General features: G+C 49.3%; 1 protein-coding gene across 1 annotated transcript; it reads left to right on the forward strand.

Moving 5' to 3' along the window:
- Nucleotides 1-3,442: 3,442 nt before the first annotated feature.
- On the forward strand, nucleotides 3,443-4,024 carry MSGN1 (mesogenin 1). The gene has a single exon (XM_036262239.1). The coding sequence runs from the start codon at nucleotides 3,443-3,445 to the stop codon at nucleotides 4,022-4,024; it is 582 nt and encodes a 193-aa protein (XP_036118132.1).
- Nucleotides 4,025-23,511: the final 19,487 nt, after the last annotated feature.

Genomic DNA, 23,511 nt, shown 5'->3' on the forward strand with positions numbered 1-23,511 from the left:
TCTTTAAAGGATTTTTATAAGATTTCAATAGAATAGACCATCCAAAGCACTTTGCACTAAACACGTCGTTGTTAGTGTTGTACCATCACTGGGATAACTGTGCGTACGGCTAAGTCAGAGGTGTCTCTGCCGACCGTACACACAGCCCTCCCTTCGGACTGTGAGGGCGAGGCCTGTCCACTGATGGGGCAGAGAAGCTATGTGGGTGCTAATCTATCTCGCCATCTACTTTGGGAATGAGGACAGACAGTCGAAGCCTACTGTGTCTTTGTACCCCCTGCAGTGGGCCAATCTCCGGGCTCTGTGCACACTGGTTATGTGACTGAATGGTGCCGATCAACCAGTCTTCCCATTTCTTTCTTTTTTTTTTTCCTTTATTGATTTTTAGAGAGAGAGGAAGTGAGAGGGAGAGAGAGACAGAAACATCGATGAGAGAGAACATTGATTGGCTGCATCCTGCATGCTCCCACCCACTGGGGATCGAGCCCACAACCTGGGCATATGTCGTGACTGGGAATCGAACCGGCGACCTCTTGGTGCATGGATTGACGCTCAACCACTGAGCTATACCAGCCGGTACCAGTCTTCCCATTTCTACTGAGTTGCAGCCAAGGCTTGAGTTCAGGCTTTAAGAGCACTACTGGGAGCACTGTGCGATGTCCGGACCATTCTCAGGAGTCCAGCCCGTGTTTCTAGGCTTGGCCCGAGGTGGCCTGCCTGGGTTTGAGTCCCGGGCTACCAGTCCTTGGGCATTAGGTGTGGAGTGTCAGGCAAGTTACTTAACCCCTCCGTGCCTCAGTTTCTTATAAGTACAACAGGATTGGAGCTGAAAATAGCTCCTACTTCCTAGGGTCACCGCGAGGATCCATGTGAGTTGGTCTGTGTGAAGCACCGGGAACCCTTTCTGAGCAGCTCGGCCTCCAGGCCTGTGTCACTCAACAGTTTTCCCCGCAGCTGAGCTGGGGCCCAGCCCTGCCGGCCGCACCTCCATCTCCACAGAACCAGTACCGTGCGTGGAGACAAGCCGGGTGCATGCAAGTCCGGTTCTGGTTCATGTCTCACTGGAGAAAGAGAGAGACATTGGCAAACATGGAGACCGGGCAGTGTCCTTGTTCTCAGAACAGGTGTCCAGGGACCGGCGACGCTGGGCGACTGAAGTCAGGGGTAGGAGCCAGAGCGCCGGGAGGGGGTGTGGTGCGGCGACAGCGAGAGCAACGCCAGCCTTGATTAAGTGTCTACAGTGTACCAAGGATTCGGCAGATGCTGTCTCATCTAGAAAATGAAATTTCTGAAAGCAGAAGCTTAAGAAATCAGCAGTTTTAGGAAGAAGCTGTAGAAAAAGAAAAATGGAGTCATGATGTCTGAGGGCAGAAGTAATCTAGAAAAGTGAAGTTTAGGATGAGAACTGAAACCTGCTATGACAGTGGCCACCACAGACGCCTCAGAGCTACCGAGAGTCCCTTTCTTTCTGAGTCACAGTCAGGTCACCTGCCTCTACCACAACCAGCTAAAGCAGAAAACAAAAAAGATTGGTTTTGTTTTGTAAAAAGGTGGACTTTTGGGTCTTACAAAGAATCTTGGCTTGATCACTTCCTATGAGGGAAATCTTACAGTCTTTTAACCTCTTAGGGCCTTCATACTTTCATCTGTAAATTTTTTTTTTTAAATCCTCACCCAAGGATATTTTTCCCATTGATTTTTAGAGCGAGTGGAAGGGATCCGGGAAAGGATCAGGGAAGGGGAAGAGAGGGGAAGAGAGAGGAACAATTCACATCGACTGGTTGCCTCCCACATGTGCCCCTGTTGGGGCCGGGAATCAAACCCAAAACCCAGGCATGTGTCCCCAACTGGGAATCAGACCTGTGACTCTTTGGTGTGCAGGCTGAAGCTCTAACCACTGAATCACGCCAGCCAGGGCTAAACATTTCTTTTTTTAAAAAATAAAGGTTCATTATAATGAATGTAAAGCTCCTTGAATAATATCAGCAGATTCTTGGTTTCCCAATAAGAGCTGATGGAAAAGAAAGGGGAGGGGAAAGGAGAAGGATTCATTTACTACATTTTTTTTTCTTATGTTTTATTAATGTTATTCTGCCAGATAGGGCTAACGGTCCTTTAGTAAATAGCAAAATGAAGAGCATTCTTCTACAGATTGCCTGAGTGAGCTTTTTCTTCCCTGAGCCTACTAATTAAAAAGTATCATCAATGTTTTAATTAGATCATTGACATTTCTTTTCAATAATTGCAAAGGGGCCTTAAATAACCGTGTTAGAGGACACACTGAGATTACTCTGAAATGTAACTCACTGTTACATTAGTTACCCGGAGAAACAGTAACATTTATGGGACAAATGGGGGCTCCACACAAGCTTTTCCAAAACACAGGTCTGCCTCTCGCAGGAGCATGCAGAAAGCGAAACAAACTAGCAGGACCATCCAACTTAACACATTTGGCATTTGGAGCTATGGTGGGGAAAACAGGCAGGCTCCCTAGTTAATTTCACACTTCCTCTATACATTTCAAAAACAAGGTGTGACTCTGCAGCTGGATTGAGAAAAACAACCTTCAGAAGGCTGCCTGCCAGGTACTCGGCAGCCCCACTGCCCTGCTTTAAAGGAGCTTTCTCTTGCCTGGTGTCTGTTTGCTGTGACAAACCCCAACCTACTCAGTTCAAGTAAAGGCTTTATAAGCTTCTTGAGGGATATTTCCTGCTCATTAAGGCTCTGGATTTACTGGAGTTGCTGGCCTTTGTCATTCTGACTCTAGGCTTGTCTGCACTCTACAAAAACCCAGGGGAATTGACTGGAGAGGACGGAGAGGAGGAAACTGGCATTCACCATGTGTCCACTGTGTACCCTCCTCCCTAACCCTATGAAGTAAGGGTTTATTGTCTGCATTTGAGATAGGGACTCTGCGTTCCGGGGGTTTACCTCCTCCCCAGATCACGCTGTTTCCCTAACAGTGCACTCCATCTGCTCTGAAATGCCTAGGGGGTCTTGGTGGAAGGGGGCGGAGGCCCTCTGGGGCACCCTGATACTCTCCTCCAGGTCCTGGGCCACCACCTTCTGGCTGCAGGCTGCCCGGGTTTGTTTTCTTTGGCTCCCTCTGTAATGAGTTCCACAGGACAATGCTAAGTCTAGTGATGCAGCCTTAATTGGTTTAGTTACAACAAGATAATTCCTTTTTCCTTCTCTTGGAGGCCTTTCTGTTTAAAGCCATGTTAGCTGGAAGATGCTAATTATCAACGAGGAGAAAGTGACACCTGGAGAGTCCATCTTCCATCTTGGTCCTTGCTTTCTCCTTTGAACTCCCTCTCCCGGCCCTCTTTCCCACTTCATTACTTGTCCGGCACCGTCATAAAAGGCAGCTCGGGCGGGCCGGCGGCAGAACTCTCTTTCTCACTTGCCAGGGAGTCTGTCTCTCTGCAGCTGTCTCGCAGGCATGGACAACCTGCGCGAGACCTTCCTCGGCCTGGGAGACGGCTTGGGCTCCTCCGACAGCCCTGGCCTGCTGTCCTCTTGGGACTGGAGAAACGGAGCAGGGCCCTTCGAGCTGAACCAGGCCTCCCCGGCGCAGAGCCTGTCCCCAGCTCCCTCGCTGGAGTCGTACACCTCCTCCCCCTGTCCGGCTGTGGCTGGGCTGCCCTGTGGGCACGGCGCTGCCATCCACGGGGGCAGCGATGGCCGCAGCGGCCACGGCAGCGGCGGCCTGGTAGAGGTGGATTACAACGTGTTAGCTTTCCAGCCTGCCTACCTGCAGGGCACCGGTGGCCCCAAGACCCAGAAGGGCACCAAAGTAAGGATGTCTGTCCAACGGAGACGGAAGGCCAGCGAGAGGGAGAAGCTCCGGATGAGGACCTTGGCAGATGCCCTGCACACCCTCCGGAATTACCTGCCACCTGTGTACAGCCAGAGGGGCCAGCCGCTCACCAAGATCCAGACGCTGAAGTACACCATCAAGTACATCGGCGAGCTCACCGACCTCCTCAACGGCGGGCGGGAGCCCCGGGCCCAGAGCGCCTGAGCCCCGGAGCTCCGCGGGCGCCCGCACCCAGCGCCCAGACACGTTTATGTAGTCAGCCTGGCGACCTTGCTGTGGGAGAGTCCCCGGGGCATTCCTATTGGACTTGGTGGAACCGCCAGACAGGCAGGTATTTTGCTTGCAGTTTTTCCACGATTTCTCAGGAGTCTCGCCCTTTGCAAAGACACGGATTAGTTTGCCTGTCTCTGTTCAAGTTATTTTAAAGGGTCAATGCTTTAAAATACAGTTTTTCAATCATGTAAAGTTGTTACCATTCCTCTTCTCTGGCCATTTTGGCGTTGGGAGCTTTGTTTCTGTTGCTAACGAAATCTGTATTTTATCTAGGATCCAGCGTGACACCTGGGCTCTTGTTTGGAAAGTTGTGTGTCAAGTGAAGGGCACAGGACTCCTCTTTTACTGTGCGTGTGTGACTGAAATCCTGCCTTCACTTGCACAGGGACCCCAAATCCCTTAAATGCAGCAGGAACGAGGGTGAAAGTAAACAGAGTCACAGGCAGACATGCAACGTTGTGACAGCGACAAGCCTAAAGGCCGGCACCTCCTCTAAGGGAAGGAAAAGGCTGTGAGGCCGGAGCAGGGAATGGGGGTGGGGGGGGGTGGACTCAGCACCAGGGATGGGCCTGAAACAGGGCTGGGAGGGCAGGGGCGCCCTGGGCCAGGCCTCGTGTGACTATGACTCACTAGACCCCGTCCCTTCCTCATTTCTCAAGTGAAGAGATTGGTTCAAAAGAAAACCAGACTATTTGAATTCTATAGAAAAGTGCAAGGGTCAGGATTAGAACCCGAGTCTACCTGTAATCCCTGCAAAGGTGTGTATTTCTTCACCCACACAGTCTTCCCCTCCTTTCCACCCCCACATGCACCCCACACACACCCATACACAAACACCCCTCTTCACTGTGCCTCGCCTTAGGGGGTGACTGTAGCGCCCTTGGCTTGGCTACTTGGATGGCACATGGCATCAGAAAGGGGGCTTTGCATTCAGGAGGTTCTCAGAAACTGCTAGGTTTAAGGATGAATGTTCCCCGCTCTGATTATTAAGCATTTGTATTTGTTTTTCCAGCTTTATGCCTCCTGTATTTTTTTTTCTTTCTATTGGTGACTTCTTTTCAGTGACAAACTACAAAGGCAGTGGAGCTGTTCACGATTTAATGTAGAGTTTCTCCACGTTTCCCTTTGCAGAAAGCATACGAGTAATTATAGGCATACGTACACTTTTATTTTTATTTTTTTTATCCTCACCTGAGGACATTTTTCCATTTTTTGTTCAGGTAGAGTGGGAGGGAGAGAGAGGAAGAGAGAGAGAGGGAAACATCAACGTGAAAGGGACACATCGAGTGGCTGCCACCCGCACGACCAACCAGGGCCGGGGACAAACTGCAACCGAGGTACGTGCCCTTAGCGGGAACCGAACCCGGGTCTCTCTGGACCGCAGGCCGACACTCCAACTGCTGAACCAAACCGGCCAGGGCGGCATACGTACACTTTTAAAGAATACCTTTAATTCTGCAGATTGCTTTTTAAAAAACTTGGCAATATATAGTAAAAGTCCTTCCAAGTGACCACAAATAAATCTGTAATGTAAGTGCCAGTATTACCTTCATCTTATAGGTGAGGAAATTGCAGTATAGACGTGCTCCGAGTCCCGCATGTGAACACATAGGACAAGCAGAGTCAAACAGTATGCCGCAGCCCAGGTAGTCCGCTCAGCGCATCACCTTCTGAATATTTAGGTGGTTTTCAGTTTGTTTTTTCTTTCATTACAAAAAATGCGTTAATAAACATCGCAATTAGCTCCGTACACTATTTAATTAGCTTGAAAAGTTCCCAGAAATGGAATTCCTGGGTCAGAGTGCATGCCCATTTTAAAGTTGAATACATACTGTTGGATGACTTTTATAAAGTTTGTAACATTGTGTGGCAGAACCAGCCCCTTGTTTCCACTGGCTGTTACCAATCTTCTGACCTTTTTTAATGCATAAAAAAACGGTTACGTCGGTGTGTGTGTTTTAATTTCCCTGTGTCCTAATGCAGAGGGTGTGCCTTTTAAACTTTTATGTTACTGTTGTTCATGTTGACTCCTTTTTATAACTTGCCCGTTTATGTTCTTTGCCATTTTTCTATTGGTTATTTATCTTCTTGTTAATAATTTGGGAGAGTCCTTAGTACATATGTGATAAAAATATTTTATTCCAAGTTATCATTTTGTTATAATCTTTATGATGTCTTAGATTTGATTTTGATGATTTTTGTTCTTTGAAGCTTTCCATTTTTCAAATGACCAAATGTCTTTTTTTATGGCTTATGCATTTCTTTGCTTAATTTTTTCCAGTTCCAAGGCTGTCTGAATGTTCAGATTTTTTTCAAATATTTTGTAATTACTTATCCATGGCTCTTTAACATACCTGCAATGTATTTTTGCACACAGAAGGAATCTAACTTTATTTCTGATTAATGTTTTTATAACTAAATACTAGCTTGCCATTGGTGGATGGTTTGTGGTGGGCAGTTGCTAAAATGTCATCTTGTGTATACAAACCTTCATCAACTTCTCATATTTGTTGGTGGTGTTTTAGAGAAGAAACTAGAAAATGTCAGACAATTTCAAGGTTTTTTCTAAGGGACTCTGCTTCTGAATGTGTGTACACATATGTATTTGTACGTGTGTGTGTGTGTGTGTGTGTGTGTGTGGTATTTCATGTATTGGGGGAGGAGTATTAGAAAGGATACTAACATGGGAATTGGGTGCCCAGCCTTTGATCAACTTTTACCTCAGCTGTCATTTTCCTTGCCATTTCTTAAAGAGTGGACCCAAACTGCTCTTAACTTTTGATTTTTTTCAAGTTCAAGCATTAGGAATGGTTTCTAAATATCTTGGGTAATTTTGGCTGCCTGGGGACTAAATGCTGTGGATGGATTCGGAGATCCTGCCCTCACTTGATAAAACTCCTGGAAAACGAGACTCATCTACTCACTGGGCCACTGGAGGGGAGGCGGTGGAGAGCAGGAAAAGGTGACAGCTCCCTGGAGGGAGGGGACTCGGGCTCAGGGCCTGGCTATGCTCAGCACAGCTGCAGGTCTCTCCAGACCATGCGGCAGCTCCCACCTGTCCCGGAGAGGAAGCTGTCCGTCAGCACTGTAGCAGTCCCCCGTGAAGTCACCTCTGTTGGGCGAAGGATAGCTGTAACAAGTTCCTGAGTCCTCTAGGGAGAATTTAAAAGCAGCTGGCCTGGGCAAAGCTCAAGGATAGGAATAAATCACTTCAGGTGCTTAGCTAGGGAACCACAATCTGTGTGTGTCCAGTGTGCTGGGGTGGACATTCCATATTTTAATTGCACACTATCCTCCTAACAACCCTAGGCAGTGGGCATTATCAGTTCCATTTTGAGCATGAGGACACTAAGGTTTAGGACAGCAAAGCAGTGCAAAGCCACGTGAGCAGCATGTGGTTGACTAGTTGGCTAGTGAGTTCCAGTCTAACCCCGAAGCTTAAGCTCCTTCCATAGAATCCTGCTGCCATCTCTTCCAACTGGCTCTGAGGACGCCTTGTGCCCTGTGCTGGGCACTTGGGCAGCATTCTGGGCAAATCCGTATTCCCAGCCTGGTCTCCACCTTTTCTCTGTGTCTCCATTTCTGGGATCCTCACCTCTTTCATCATCTGAGGCATTTCCGCAGGGGCTATTCATCTTGTCCTTTAAATGATTTCCCTTTGAACTTCTTCCTCCGCCCCAAACATTTCCAGAAATTCCTTTCACTTCCTTGCCGGTGCCTCGAGTCCTTCCTAACCCACAGAGGAAACCTGACTTCTGTTCATTTGTTCAGTAAAGTGTTCCACAATTCACACCAGGCTGAGGTTTCTTTGTTCTTGCAGCGTCTGCCACATTCGCTGATGGGGAGCGAGGCCAGAGCAGGGGTAGGGAGATGCTCGGCAAACTAAGTCAACAGAATTACCTTTCGCGTTAGTGAAGATAGTTTTTTAAAACAATAGCAAAAGAAGATGCCTACGTAAGTAAGTTTTGGTGGTGTTGCCTTTGAGGTCCTATTACAATGGTCCTGTAGGTTCTGTGCCTGCTCGGAGGGGACGATGGATTCCCAGTTTCCATATGTGCTCCAGGCTGCAGGAAGAAGCCTGGGCCTGGCCCTGACCCTTGTGGGCTCAGCTTGTGCAGGCTTCTCTGCACCCAGCTTGGCACACATCTCTTGTGCTGCAAGTGAAACATTGAAGCTAAAGCAGTGCGTCTCACAGCACCTGGAAGGACTTGATCTTGACATGTTGGTTCCCAAAGGGCCCTTGGACTCTGAGGAGGAAGAAAGCAAAATACATTTGAGGAGGCTGGGGAAAAGGACAATTATTTGTTCTTGGGTTAGAAAACTATTGACCCTCCCTCCCTTAGCAGTCTCCTCTTGAGTTCTTATGAACGCTGTTGAATTCTTTTTGTCTTCATTAAGGTAAGTGGGGAGACAGTTCAGGGACCTGTAGGAGAGAGGACAGTTTGCAAAGCGGTGCCCTGGGCCATTCCCAGCAACACTTGCGGATGGATTCATCATCCCAGGTTGGATTCATCATCCCAGGTGTCAGGCTCAGGGCCAAGGGCGCCATGTACTTTTTCTCTTTTAATCATGACCACTAACAGTAGGAGATGGCTGTTATCAGCCCATTTTGCAAATGAGAAACAGGCACAGAGAGGCCACGTCACCTTGCCCAAGGTCACCTAATTGGTGCAGGGCCCAGAAGCCTACCCGCATCTGCTGCTTGATTCATTCCTCAGACAATGCTAAGGTCTCTGCTGGAAAAGCAGGCCTGAACAAAAGGACCGAGAAGGGTCTGCAATTCACGCCTCGCCCACTAGTCTGTCCTCTTGCTCTGCGTTCGCATTGTCCAAACACCTTGGCATTGATGCAAATGGGGCAGATGTTACATTGTGATACCCTTTCTACTCCCCTCCCACACGACAAGGAGTGCGACCCCCCGCCCCCTCTCTCTCTCATTAAAAAAAAAAGTATGGAAGTTCTGTAACAATTTTGGGACATCTGTATGCCTCTAAAGCAGTGGTTCTCAACCTTCCTGACGCCGCAACCCTTTAGTACAGCTCCTCATGTTGTGATGACCCCCAACCACAAAATTATTTTCGTTGCTACTTCTTAATTGTAATTTTGCTACTGTTATGTCTTAGGCGACCACCGTGAAAGGGTTGTTCGACCCCCAAAGGGGTCACGACCCACAGGTTGAGAACAGCTGCAAAGGTGTATACACCTGATTTCGGAAGTGCCTGTTCTCAGGGACTACAGCTTGCATACCCTTTTCTTCCGTTCCTTCCAGGCACAAGTGACAAAATTAAAATGACAATACTCATAATAATAATAGCATCTAATATTTACTGTGTGTTTGCTCTGGGTGAGGTACTGTTCTAAATAACGTATAAAAACTATTTTAACCTGTATGAAGTCAGAAATAACTACTTTAACAACCCCTGAAGGATAAAGTTATCCCCATTTTATAGATGGTGAAACTGAGGCACAGAGAGGTGAAAACTTGATCCATACCCCAGCCTGGTGTGGAACCCTGCTACACCAGGTGTGTCTTTATCATGATTTAGTGATTACAAAGCATTTTACACACATGATCCTGTTGAAGTCTTACCTGTACCTCATTCTATATGAGGAATTATGTCTACTTTCCAGATGAGGTCATTAAGGTTCATAGTGACAATATTATAACTATTCATAATGACAGAGCTGGCATCAGAAACCAAAATTTTAAACTCCTAATACGGTTCTTTCTGGCTAATGATGCTCTCTCCTAGGAACCCCAGTCATGTCCCGAATCCTGCCCCCAAAGGCATCCCTGTAAAGACAGGACAAATGTGCTCTGTGGCACATTTCCACAACGTGGGTTTTACAGGGAACCTGTCTGAATTTTCAATCTGATCTGTGTGTACGCACAGCATGTGCATGCCACGCAGACACCGTTGTATTCCCCTTCGTCATCAGGAATTAGCACCCCAAGAGACCCCTGTCACTTTTTTTTACTGCCTAATTACTTCCTAGCAGAGAGAGCCAATGATATTTAAGTACTTTCAGTTCCAGGATGCTAACAAACACCACACAGTCTGATATATCCTGGGGCAGCCGAGGGCCTGGCGGTGGCCGAGGACCGGCGGGAGCAGAGCAGAAGCCGTGATGACGGCGGGAACGAACACCAGCCCCGGGGGCAGTTGATGTCAGCCTGGCCCCTTCCACTGTGCTGCATGAAGGAGAGGCAGCGATGAGGTGCCCACAGCCCAGCGAGGGAGAGAGGCCAGTAAAGAGATGAAAGGGACCGCTGCTCTCGGCAGGACTCAGGGAAGGTGCCACAGAGGAGGCAGCTCTTAAAGTAGGTAAAGGGTTTGGAATTCAGGGAAAAGGTTAATCAGAGAAAAGCTGCAGGTTGGTGACTTCTGAGCGTCCCTTCATCTGCTGACCCGTGATCCATCTGCGTCCTGTGCGGACCTGCCCCCCTGCAGCACAGTGGCCCCGACTCGGTCTTGGTCGCTTGCAGATCTCCTGGGGCACAAGTTTGAACTGCTTCGGGTTTCAGAAGTCGGGCAGGTCCAGCCGTACATTCCAGTGCCTGGAACAATGCCTTTCCACGTGCGTTCACCACAACCTACTAACTGCATATGTAAAGTTAAAAACTTCCAACTTCTTGGTTTCCCCATCACCCTCCATCCATTCTACTCCGGTATTCCCCTACCCACCACTCTCCACAGCAGGTGGGGGTCCAAGGTGCTCCGAAAGCCAGGTGTTTAATTCCCTTAACAAGTCTGGAGGCGCCGAAATCGGCCCCTGGGGACTGGAGGGACCAGGAGGCTCCACCATAAAGGGCTCCAGTTAAAAGGAACAAGAGGTGCCCGAGCAGGGCCAGGGCCTTGTTTTCTGTTTGTGTGTTTGGTGTGTGCATGTTAAATGCCAGGAGGACCAGCAGGCATGAGGCATGAAGCATGTCTGCGGTTGCTGAGGCCCCTGACAGAGCACTGATGCTGAAGGAGGGGCCGGACGCTGATGACTTTCTCCCTCTTCGGAATCCCCACCCCACCCTACGTGTGAACACAGGCTGTTTTCCCCCCTGAAAAGCTGAGGGTAAGTTTCCCTAGTCACCAGGGACCCGTCACTGCTGCTTCCAGACCTCGGGTGTTCGAATTTGGTCGTGAGGGACCAGCCAGCTGCGTCCCAGCCAGCAGCCCTTGCTCAGCGCCCTCCAGGCCAGTGTTTGCGCTGCAAGGTGTCCACCTGGGAAGCTGCCATCTGGCGAGGAGGCCGTGTCCTCCAGACCTGGGCCTGGACTGCGAGTGGAGGCGATACCCAGCGGAAGCCAAGGGTACCCCTGGGGGAGGGGAGGTCTGACCTTCTAGGGCACAAGGCAACGGGGGGTGCTTACTGTTCTTCACTTACTAGTATTACACAGATACACCAGCAGCGCTTTCTATGTGAGCAGCTCCAGGCCAGAACCCAGCCATTTTCCCCCATGTCAAGTACTTAGTATTGTAGGTAGAAGAACAAGATTAGCTCAGTTTCTGCAAGAACGGAATCCTTCTTCACTGTATTTTGAAATAATCCCAAGGATGTGGTTTAGGGCATGCGGAAGGCAAGGAAGGAACGAAGTCTCATTAAAGGCTTTTTCCAATGACCAGGCGGAACTTCATCAGGTCACTTAATGCTCGAAAGCAACATATGTACATACATGTCCGCGTTGTAGGCTCTACCTCTAGACATCCTCAGAAACCCAAAATGTAAGTAAGAACTGGGTTTTGGAGGATTGTCACTGATTTTGGGATAAACAGGTGCTTAGCTTGTATTTGAAGTGGCCAAGATGTTGGCTCTGGAAGAGATAAGTCCCCTCTGGTGTCTAAGCCAGCACTGCTTCCCATAAATGAACGGGGTGAAATGTGCATATTATTCCGAGGAAGTGCTGCTCAAACTGTCCTAGTCTTTGGCTAAAGTTTCAGTGCCTATTCAAAAAAAAAAAGGTCGCCCTTTGGGAAAATTGCTTCAATTTTATGGACCGTAGTACATTTTCTTAGGGAAAAAAGTATTTCTTCTATAAAACATGGTTTTATATCCTTCTTTTTCAGATGTCTGAATTCCAGATTCTTATATAAAGTCTTATCCTTCCTTGAAGCTACTTTTTATACCAAAAGAATAAAGAAAATAGGAGGAACATCTGATGTCTTATCATAGGCAATAATCATATAATTTTTAAATTTTAGCTCAGCTGGTGTGGCTCAGTGGTTGAGCGTTGACCCATGGACCAAGAGGTTTGATTCCTAGTCAGGACACATGCCCAGGTTTCAGGCTCGATCCCCAGTAGGTGGTGTGCAGGAGGCAGCCAATCAGTGTTTCTCTTTCATTGATATTTCTCTCTCTCCCGCTACCGTTCTCTCTCTCTAAAAATCAATAAAAACATATTTAAAAATAAATTTTATACCTAATGTATCTTAGCATCTGTTGGAATTTCTCAGGAAAGAGGGACGTCTATATTAGATCACTCAGGTGGTCTGAGGGCCCAACCACCTTCTTTGACTAAGTGGAACCAGTTCTGGTTACATGAAATCCTGCCGAGGTGGCCTACCTAGGCTTTGTCAGCCAGGAATGCACGTTCTTACATGGGCTCTATCGTATGTACTCATTAACGCAGATAATATTAGCTAAATAGATCAAGGTCGAGAGGCTCAATGAAATTCCGACTGATTAAAGAATTCGACTTCTAGGTTTAATGGTTCTAAAATTTTGTCAAATGATGGTTACAGTACTATATCAAGGTTCTATAGTTTCATTTGCAAATTAATTTGGGGTACTCCCAAAATATAGGGAGTTATAGATAGAAGACTTCATGTCCTAGATACAAACCTATCATGAAAAACGAAGTTATAAATTGGAAGAGAAAAAGACAGTTCAATGTCTCTCTCTCTTTTGAATTAAGATGCTTATTCATTCCGGTTTCCCTCTTTTCCATTTATCTACAACGGGGCAGATCTGACTTTTTAAATTAAATTGCATTTACTTGGTCTTTAATCTGCCCACTGGAATATTTGAGTAAGTCTGTTTAAGCGTGAACAATGTCACAGATGAAGGGCTTGCTCTGCTCACGTCTTCCAATACCGTGCCTTCTTCTTCCAGGAAGGCGAACGTTTTCACTTTCATCTCTTCAGGTGGGAAGGAAACTTTATGGAGATTACATCCCCAGGGTGGAAGACACTTTCTTGGGAATTCTCGGCATTTGCCATATTAAAAAAAAAAAAAAAAAAAGTGGAAAAGTTGTTATTCTAAGGTCAGTGTTAGAGGGCATCAGTTCACACTTGTAAGGAAAGTCTAGATTTCAATATGGAGAGCAGCCTTCAATGTGCCTCCCTGGCTGAAGTTCTCACAAAACAAACCTCAACACCCAGGTACCGGATTTTTGGATGCTACATGCATAGGCTGATTAGCAACATCTTCGTTCTTCTGCGGAAGTGAACTTGAAGAGCCAACTTTATGTGCTGTCTTTATGCTGAATTTAACATTTTGCTTATTTACAACTATTGACGAGACAAGATAAATAACAAGGCTACTGAAAGAGTAAAGGAGACGTGAAAGGGACTGAGAGTGGGGAACAGTTTCATCCCGGAAGGTAAGCTGCCCACTGGTGGGCCTTCCTAACAGTCTAGGAAGGAAGGGAAGCAGAGTCATGGAACCGTTGTCTAAAGACAAAGAGGTTCATGGCGTTCTGTGCTAAAAAGAACACAGGTCTTAGAAGGGCCGGTCCATTTTATTGCTCCATCTTTAAAAACAGTTTCATAGAAGATAAAAGGATGTGATGATTTTGTCACTGATTCTCAAAATGAGCCAAAACCATGATGTCATTTGCTCTCAGGGAGAATTGTCACTCTAGGGAATGAACTCAAGCTGGCCAAATCTCTGATTTCTAGGCAGACACATCTTTATTAATTAATTCACTGGGTATTTGGAATAGTCAACACCGATTCTTTGTGATTAGCCTCATTTTCAGATCTTTGCTCAAATGTCGCTCCCCAGAGAGTGTAACTATCACATCCAACAACAGACTCCCAAGTCCCTGCAACTCTTTCTTCCATCAGCTTTGTATTTTTTGGAACATTAGATGATGTCTGCACATGTTTTCCTCTGACGCATATAGGCTCTGAGGGCAGGAACGTGCAATTTAATTTAAAAAGTCAGATCTGCCTAGTTGTAGATAAATGGAAAAAAGGGAATATTCCTGATATATACCTGGAGCGTCAAAGCCCAGGCGTGCTTCCATTAACAGGTGTCTTCTTGTCTATGTGTACACACAGGAAAGACTCGGTCCTTCACAGTGACACCCACCAACGCCCCATCTGGAAGAAAGGACCCTGCCCCACTGAAGCGTGAAGGCTGGTCTTGGTGTCTAAGCGCCAGACCGTGGCTGTTGAGTATGCTGGTGATTTTCACTGTCTGATTAAAACGAGGTCAGACAAAGCAGCCTGGTAGCCAGGGAGCCACACTGTTGATTTTTATGGGTCCTTGGAAGTACAGAGGAGTTGTTACACCTTTCAGTCACGGTGGGCTTGGTCACTCTGCGGCTGTCACAGTCCCATGGGTGTCCCAGAAGCAAGTTAATGCTATTGCGTATCCCATGGCGCCGATCTTTCACGTGAGTCTACAAAAGAAATTGAGACAAAGAGACTGTCGTAAGGCATTGTTCTGTAACAGAAGTTCAGTTTTCTACTACGCGTGCAGTAGTGCTTTTAATTCGTGATGAGCTTGTCAGTAAGATGGAACCTGGGCACTAGCCCTGACTGCCGCCAAGGTATCCGCCTGGTACACATTCTCAGTTCCCTTTCCATCGTTAACTTGTATAATAATTCAAGGAAATATCTAAACATTTCTTCTCGGGTGCTAGAAACACCTCTTCTGTTTTTATTCAGAAAGCTGTGGACGGCAATATTTTGGTAATCAGAACCTCATAAACCCTATAACTCAAAGGTGTCTGTGTCAGACACTCTGCAGCGAGCTGCCCCAGGACTTACCGATGCAGTCCGTCATTATTAATACAGCAGAAGCCCGGGTTAGGCTAAATCAGGGTAAACATAATTGACTCAGTCAGAAACAGTTCTCATATTGCATAGTCTACGTGGCTTTTCAGGGCTCGTATTAACCCAGGACTGGCTTCTGCCTGGTAACTGGTTTAACAGAATTTCAGCTAGTTTTGGGCAGGGTTAAGCAAAAACACGAAACCACAGTGCTTTTACTTCAACTTTGTGGATTGTGGCGTGACTTCTTGCTTCCCGAAAGCTTTTTCTGCTCTCCCTAGGCATATACAACGGTAATTCTGACTTGTGAGAACGGGAAGTAGCAAGGTCACAGGCCCATGACTTTCTCCGGCTCCTGCACATGAGTACGCTGAAGGGTAAGGCCCGGAGCTCTGGAAGAGATTGCTTTAGACTCTGGTCCTACTGCTTTCCATACAGAGTTTATTTACAAACATTTTATTTATTTTAAGCTCTGTTTCCTCGTGTAGAGGGGATAACAGCTCACTGGGCTGCTGAGAGATGGAGCTAATGCGTGTGATGCTGTCACAGCACTGGACGTGTGGCAGGGTGGGGAACGTCCAGCCCGCGGGCCACATGAGGCCCGTGAAGTCAGTTCCAGCTGACATCACACGCCTCACCAAGTCAGCCTGACCCAGAACAGCAGGCTAATTTTTAAGTTGGTCATTTTGTATGGCCTGCAGAGGATGTTGTAAATATCCAAATGGCCCTTGGCAGAAAAGGGTTCCCCAGCCCTGTACAGCTCAATGAAGGGCAGCTTGTATCGATTGCCTCTAGTTGTTGGGACTGAGTCACATGCAGCCACATGAGAGGACACTAGAGAATTCCAGGGGGGAAGGAAGCTCAGGGGACAGACAGGCCCACTGTTGGATCTAGAAAAACTGCCAAAGGCAGTAAGAAACTCCAGGTGAATGCACACCGGAAGTTCTTCCACTAGACCCAGATCCTTGAAGGCACTTGGAATTGACCTTCACAACCTCCCTGGACACCTCACACTGGGTCGCATAAGTCTTACATTTGTTGGAGCATTTAAAAGTCCTCTTACTGAAATAGACTGAAAACTAGTGTGAGAGTAGCTAAAAAGTTAATATGGACATTGATTTGGCGATGTAACTAGTTTATGAACGTATGAAACTAGTTGACTGCTCTGTAAACAAGTGGGTGGAAAGAGCTCTAGACACAGTAAGCCCGGGTCCCTAGCACAGGGCCCGCAGTGCCTGCGATAGCCAGGAGAGGGCGCGCCCTCTCACCTCCGTGGCCTTGGTCCCGCACCCTCCCTCTGGAACGCGGGGAGGGGTGTGGAGCTCACACTTTGCTGGTAAGACGCAATGTCCACATCAGCGGCTCTGGTAGGGTCGGTGACAACAGGGAGTCACAGAGGAACGGGGTAGGTGACCTCTGTAAGGGGGAGAGGACGCTGCCTTCATCGGAGCCCAGGGCCCTGCGGGCAGCTTCACCTGGACCGGGTTTGCTCAGCTCTCCCTTAGACGCTCACTGGAGACCACACACTCCATCCTCTGCTGCCCCAAGGGTGGAAGCCCGGGGACATGAGTCGTTCACGGCCACATCTCGGGGCCCAAGACAGTGCTTGCTGCCCGATGGGCACAGCTCAACACTTGGAACAAAAGCTAACCATGTGGCCTCCGTCCGCTGACCCGGGAGCACAGCACGCCACCTCTCCGGGCACCCATCAGAAACCCGCGCGGGGACGCACCCTGACAGTCACTTACCTGCCGGGGCCTCCGGGATGCCTGGAGGGGCCCGGATGTCTCAGGAAGGTACGTGCACCTACACTTGACCATCCTGGGTAGATGCCAAATACTCGTTTCACTGCGGGGACTCAGACAAAGCCCAGCCACCGTCGTCTCCACACGGCCCCCTTCTCCGTGAGCTGCGCACGTCCTGCGCTGTGGGTGGTGACCCTTGTCACTGACATGCAGCCCCAGAGGCCCCGGCAGCACGGCTGAGGAAGGGGCTCTGTCGGCCTCAGCTCGTCTGTTCCCCACGAAGGGTTGGAGAAGTCAGGGGTAAGAGTCCCAATGTACCGGTAACATGGGAGGATCCCAAACTCCATGCTCAGACTTACTGCTGAGGCTGACTCTGCACCATCCAAACAAGCCACCCCAGGCCTGGGACACTCCCCTTCATTCAGGTGTAGCAGCTGAGGAGAGACACCCTCAGTTCCACATCCCCTCGGGGTCCCAGAGGATGGTGGAGCCACCTGGGCAGCCAGGGCCTCATCCCTTTCTCCCTGAGCCGAACCGTCTGTCCAGAGCCCCTGACGGCATCTTACCGGGTGCCCTCCTCCCTGCTCAGCTCAGGTGCCAGTCCAGGTGAAAAAATAGGCTTAGAATTTCATTTTAATTACATTTTCAAACAGAAGTAGAAATGTTGGTGGTTTGTCCCATGGACTCCCCTCCCTCAGCCTCCAGGAAGTGCCTGGTACCCCCGGTGCTAACTGAAGACCATTAAGGAATAAATAAGTTACTGCACGTGGCAGGGGCCACGCTGTGCGCTTGACAAGCACCCTTTCATCTGTTCATCCCGCCCCCTCTGCAGAACAGGTGGCGTTGTCCCAACTTGCGTGGAAACAGGGTCCAAAGGGTAAGCACCCTTCACGGTCACACTTAAACTTAAGCTCAAGTCCCAGCTCTCCCCATAATGCTCTGCGGTTTCTGTAAGATGCATGGCTATTTCCTGAAGTAGCCACCCCCACACAGCTGTTTCTTGTTGGTGACAGTCCACTCTTGACCCGCATACCTCCCCCCATATGTGAAATCAACCAGTCCTGCCATGGCCAGAGGTCTAGGTCTCAGTGAAGTGATGCCAATAGATGGCAGACAGGGTGTCTCAATGCTGACAGCCAGACGGTGCCAGGGATTTATGGGAAACATGGAGCCTTTTGAGCTGTACTTGCAAAGTATGTAATCCTTTGACACGGTTAAAGCCAAGGAGAGATGAACGACCCTCCACACATCGTGAGAATCAGGAGCGGTCAAAGCTGTGCTCCCAAGTTACCAGGGACTCACCGACTGCACCGAAGTCGAGATCCGTGCCTCTCACGTGGGTGGCCTCCAGAGTCATTCACATGAGACTCCCTGCACGCCAGGGTCATGAGTCGCAGGTGTGTGTGTGTACACACAGAGAAGGGGGCAATGCGCCTCTGAACACCGCTCCAGCCCCGCCATGCCCAGGCGGACAAGAAAATCTCGTCACCTACTGAAGTAGGGGCTCTGTGTCTGAAAACCAAAGCTCCTAGAATAGTCTGTGACAAAAGACGACAGATGCCACTGTTAAGTCTACACACGAATGCCTTGCTCCTTCCTGCTCTGAGAGGTATTGAGAGAAGTTTACCGAACAGTCGGGGAGAGGGGTGGGGGTCGCAGGGAGAGACACACAGACACACAGACACAGAGACACACACGGAGGAGTGGGCAAAGGTACCGTTACAGTTGTGATTAACTACATAATACAAGAATTGAGAAATAATAATACAAGAATAAACTGTGTTTTGTGTACTCACAACCGTAAACCTACTTTTGTCAACCTCTGTACAAGTAGACAGACAGACAGACACACACCCAGAGCCCCGAGGTCCGTGGTCTTGTGTAGGTTCACAGTAGGAACCAGGTAGCACCCCTCACCTCACAGCGAGATGCGCAGCCGTGGTCCGGCAGGAAGCCCGGCGGCCCTCTTGGCTCTTTATCTCTGCTGTCTGCAGGGCCGGTCAGCCTGTAACCGCCTCAGAGGGACCTGCAGTCACCAGGAGAATCCCCAAGGGCTGCCCTTGCTCCCCTGAGGCAATAAGGCAGGACCCGGCCAGCTGCCCTGCAAGGAGCGCTCCTCCCCTCCATCTGCTGCTTCCTTCCTGAGGCCCCCTTTGCAGCTCCCTCAGAATGTTCTACAAACACCCCAAGAGAGGCCCGAGGTAGGGCTGCCAGCTGAAATACAGGGTGCCCTGTTAAATTTGAACTTCAGCTCATACTTGGACTATTGCACTCCTGGACATATGTGCAATATTTGCTATTTACTTATAGCAACAAATTTTTCATTGTTTATCTGAAATTCATATTTAACTGGGCATCCTGAATTTTTATTGGCTAAATTTGGCTTCTCCTACTCCAAAGGTTTTGGTTTTGCTGAGCAGAAAAGAAAAACTTTAGGATGAACAAAAATATATGTACTTTCCCAAATAAAAATATTTCTTGCCACTTTTGGCCAGATGTGCCAATTACAAGGGTAGCTGGGAAAGCCCTGTATGATGTTTGGCTAAGACTAAGTGAAATCGACCAGGGATGAGTGAACCTGAATACGTTTGTGCGCATCAAAAGCATCTCTCTACTTGTTGGAATGGGAATTTTTTCATGGTAGAAATACGTGATGGATTAAAACCCTTTTAATGAGCAACTACTTTGTAGTAGGGATTATGCTAGAGACCAAGGGTGTGGGGTAAATAAAACAGCTCATCTCTTGCTCACTTGGTTAGTGTCTCACTCCCCTGTAGCCTGCCCCCAGGCTGCTGGTTCAAACCCTCAGGTCCCCAAACACTGAGGGTGAGGAGAGACCGAAGGAAGAGGCAGGCAACTCCGGATTTATAGGAGGCAGGTTTAATAAAGACGGGATCTTATGTCTGAAGCTTGTCTTGGGCCCCTCAAGACAGGTAGATCCCCACAGCCACCTGTGGGAATCTTAGAAGTTTCTACAGAGGCTTTAACTGGGTTTAATTACATATTCAGTCCAGGTGGTCTCAACAACGCCTCCATCTCCCAAGGCTATGTCCTTGAAACAGTTCATTGTATGGGAATGGTGGGAGGGGCCTGCATTCCAAGGACAGGCAACGGTTAAGGAGCCTCCGGTTGCCAGGGTCTAGCTCAGGGTCGACTGGTGGTCACATGGTCCTGATGACCTCCTCCAACACAGTCCTGGTGGACGGGACACACTCAGGAAATGTGCTGATGGGCACTGTTACCTTCTTTACGCTCAGCTGCTAACCTCGGTTGGGCACCCGGGGCTCCCACAGGCTCCTTCGACGCTCCTGGCTGGCATGGGCGGCGGGGAAGCAGCCTGCTCCCGGGTCAGTGTGTTCCGGGCTCTGGTTCCTGTTTGCTGCCAGTGGGAGGGAAGTTTTGCCCTTTCTCTGTTTCACAGGTCAGAGACTTCCTTAGGGTCCAGAATTAGCTGCAGAGTTTCGTCTGGTCCTAATCTGCTGAATGAGTCCCCTCTCCTCTCTGGGTTTCCCGTATTTTTAAGTGACATGAGGGTTGGGCGGGTGATCTCTGCACGCCAGGCCAGCGGGGCGCTCCCTGTTTTTCCTTAAAGGAATCTTGTTCCTAGGAAGGCCCTGGTCACTGAACGGAGGCTTTGGGCAGAGGCCTGCGGGTGGGGGTGGGGGTGGGGCGCCAGCGGCCAGTGGAACAGGGCTCAGTGACTTCTGCGGGCTTGGAGGAATTTTTTCACTCAGTTACGACTTCCTGCTGGTCACGTCTGCTGGATGAGATGCTGACGTATGACTGTGGGGAGCGTCTCCGGGGTCTGGAAACGTTCCCTAATTCAACCAAGGGGCATTTACTGGGAACAGGAGAAAGCAGACCCGGGAATGACTCCTGGAGGGCAAAGTGAATGCCGTTTGAGCGGGACTGTGGGAAGCTGGAGCCATTCTGGTTGAATGTGTGAAATAATGAAAAAAACAAATTTTAGAAGCTGTCGCCACTGTTGTCATTGGATGACACCATTTCCAGGGGTATGAGGAAGCTTCAGTTTGGCAGCTCCAGTATTTCTGAGATAATAGAGTTTTGGGGTCATAAAACAGGGTACTTGATGCCCTGGCCAGTCTGGCTCAGCGGTTCGAGCATCGGCCTGCGGTCCAGAGAGACCCGGGTTCGGTTCCCGCTAAGGTCACGTACCTCGGTTGCAGTTTGTCCCCGGCCCTGGTTGTGTCTCTCTTGCATCGATGTTTCTCTCTCTTTCTCCCCCTCTCCCTCCTGCTCTATCTGAAGATAAGTCTAAAAAAAAGTCCTTGATTCCTGGTCTTGATTCCAGCTGTGTGACCTTCGGAAAGTTATTTAACTCTTCTTAACTGAGATTCTCTGTCTGTGAAGCAGGGATTTTGTGTCACAATGTTCTCAACTAAAAAGCCCCAGTAAGTGATGGACACTCAGGAAGCATGTAAGAAACTCCCATATCTCCTTCCATGTGGACCCCCAACTCCCACCTGAAAGAATAGAGAATACCTGTGCGTGTGTGTGTGTGTGTGTGTGTGTGTGTGTGTGTGAGAGAGAGAGAGGTGGGAAGGATGGGAAGGGTGGGAAGGATGGGGAAAGGTGAGACGAGACAGGTAAGTACATAAGTGATTCTCAGAATTTCAACAATTCATCGTTTGTGCAATATTTTTTATATTAAAACATTCCCAAGAGTAACAAAATTAAATTGTCTAGGGCCGTTAGGTGACAAAAGGGTACAGATCTGCATACTTTCTGTGCTCATGGAAAGCCCACTGGAAGTAAATGTCACACGTGAGTTATTTTAATGTTCGGTTGCTGTCATCGTGTGCGGGTGCAATGATAGGAACTAGCCACAGGGGGAGCCTCTGTCCGCCTAATGGATTCAGGAGGCCCCGCTGGTGAACAAGGGAGCGGCTGAGCGCAAGTGAGCACTGGCCAGTCCTAGGCCCTGGAAAGGCGCCCACTGAAGTAAAGCTGCTCCAGGCCCTCCTTTGTAACTTTAGCTGGACCCGTTTGGGAGGGCGAGGTGCCGAAACGAGGCTGGCGTTGAAAAAGACATTCTCAGGTCTGCCGGTCAGGACACCAGGCCATCCCACGCTTTCTTGGGTCGAGGGGGGCTTTTCCGTTGGCTGCTATGGATCCTCAGGTCCCACAGCAGAGACTAGTGCCCAGGACCAGCTCGGAAGCCGGAGGATCCAGGAGACTCAAGAGGGAGATTATGGGAAGGTGAGCCGGGCACCTTCTGAGCAGAGATCTCGTGGTCCTGCTGTGGAGAGCACTGGGCAGAGAAGGCAGAGGGGGCGCCCTACTCCCACCTTTGGTGGGGAGCATGATGCTTTCCTGGGGCCTGCTGGACACCTCGGAGGGCCCCAGGCCTGCTGGACACCAGGGAGGGCCCCAGGCCTGCTGGACACCTGGAGGGCCCAGGCCTGCTGGACACCTGGAGGGCCCCAGGCCTGTTGGACACCTGGAGGCCCCAGGCCTGCTGGACACCACGGAGGGCCCAGGCCTGCTGGACACCTGGAAGGCCCCAGGCCTGCTGGACACCTGGAAGGCCCCAGGCATACAGCTCCGCCCCCTCTGAGAGCTACGGGGTGGGGGCCCAGTGTTAGAGGAAGTGGGAAATGGGGAGGGAAGAGACAGTATTTGCTCTGGAATCTTCCACACCAGTTCCCTGAGGTGTGCACACCCCTCATCCCCACCAACAAAGGACCCACATGGGGATGGCAGTTGGTGGGAAGCAGCAGGACAGAGGAGCACAGCTGTAGCCAATTCAGTTAACCCCCTAACACACACACACACACACCCCACAACATGTTGTTTCCCTCTCCTTTCCTCCTTCTGCCCCCATGTACAGGAGGTCCTGATCCTAGAGAGGAAAGGGGGGGCATGGAAAAGAACAAGTCACCCTTTTGCACTCCAAGGCGTCTCTGACTCCAGGTCCCTTCAGCCACAAGACCAACCAGCAAGGGGGCATGAATTGACTGTAGGACTATGGGGTGTATGAAATTTTATTTCAAACCATCCTGGACTTTTAACACATGAAACTACCTGACAGGATGTGGCATCGGCCCAGGGTGTTGCTGAATGCAAAACAGAGCCATGTGACAGGATGTGGTTGAAATCAGTGATCGGAAAAGGACTCTACTCTAGGTTGATCAGCGAGTTACGGCTGATCAGCGAGCCTCTCGCCCTTAGTCTGCTCTAACCTGGGAACAGCGCTGGTCAGTGCTCTGTGCACCTGGCCCTGGACTGGGGGGGGGGGGGGGGAGGGCGCTCCGAGGTCAAGTGCAGGCACTTGCTATGCACAGTCCACCTTCTCTTACTGCTCTTGAACTTCCTCACCGCCCCCACCTCCTCCAGGGTCTAAGTGCTTTGAGCCAGAACACCTGAGCAGCACCTGTTTGGGTTCTGTAGGATCTGAAGACTGTTTCAGTTAGTTCCAGGAGAAAAGGGATTGTAATCATGGAAGAGAACGGCTTCCACGTGAGCAGAAGCCAGAAAGTCCTGTGAAAGCCAGACGGGCAATATTTTAGGCTCTGATGGGCGACACAGTCTTTTGCAAACATTCCGTTTTTTGTTTTTTTAATCTTTATTGTTGAATGTATTACAGATGTTCCTCATTTTCCCCCCATTGACCCGCCTCCTCCCCACTCCCGCCCCCCTCCCACCTTTTCCCACACTA

Source organism: Molossus molossus, unplaced genomic scaffold, assembly GCF_014108415.1.
Source record: "Molossus molossus isolate mMolMol1 unplaced genomic scaffold, mMolMol1.p scaffold_m16_p_15, whole genome shotgun sequence".
Taxonomy (NCBI): Eukaryota; Metazoa; Chordata; class Mammalia; order Chiroptera; family Molossidae; genus Molossus; species Molossus molossus.

What these genes read in the sequence shown, in the direction of transcription:
- MSGN1 (XM_036262239.1), top strand. Translation starts at nt 3,443, where the DNA reads ATGGACAACCTGCGCGAGACCTTCCTCGGCCTGGGAGACGGCTTGGGC.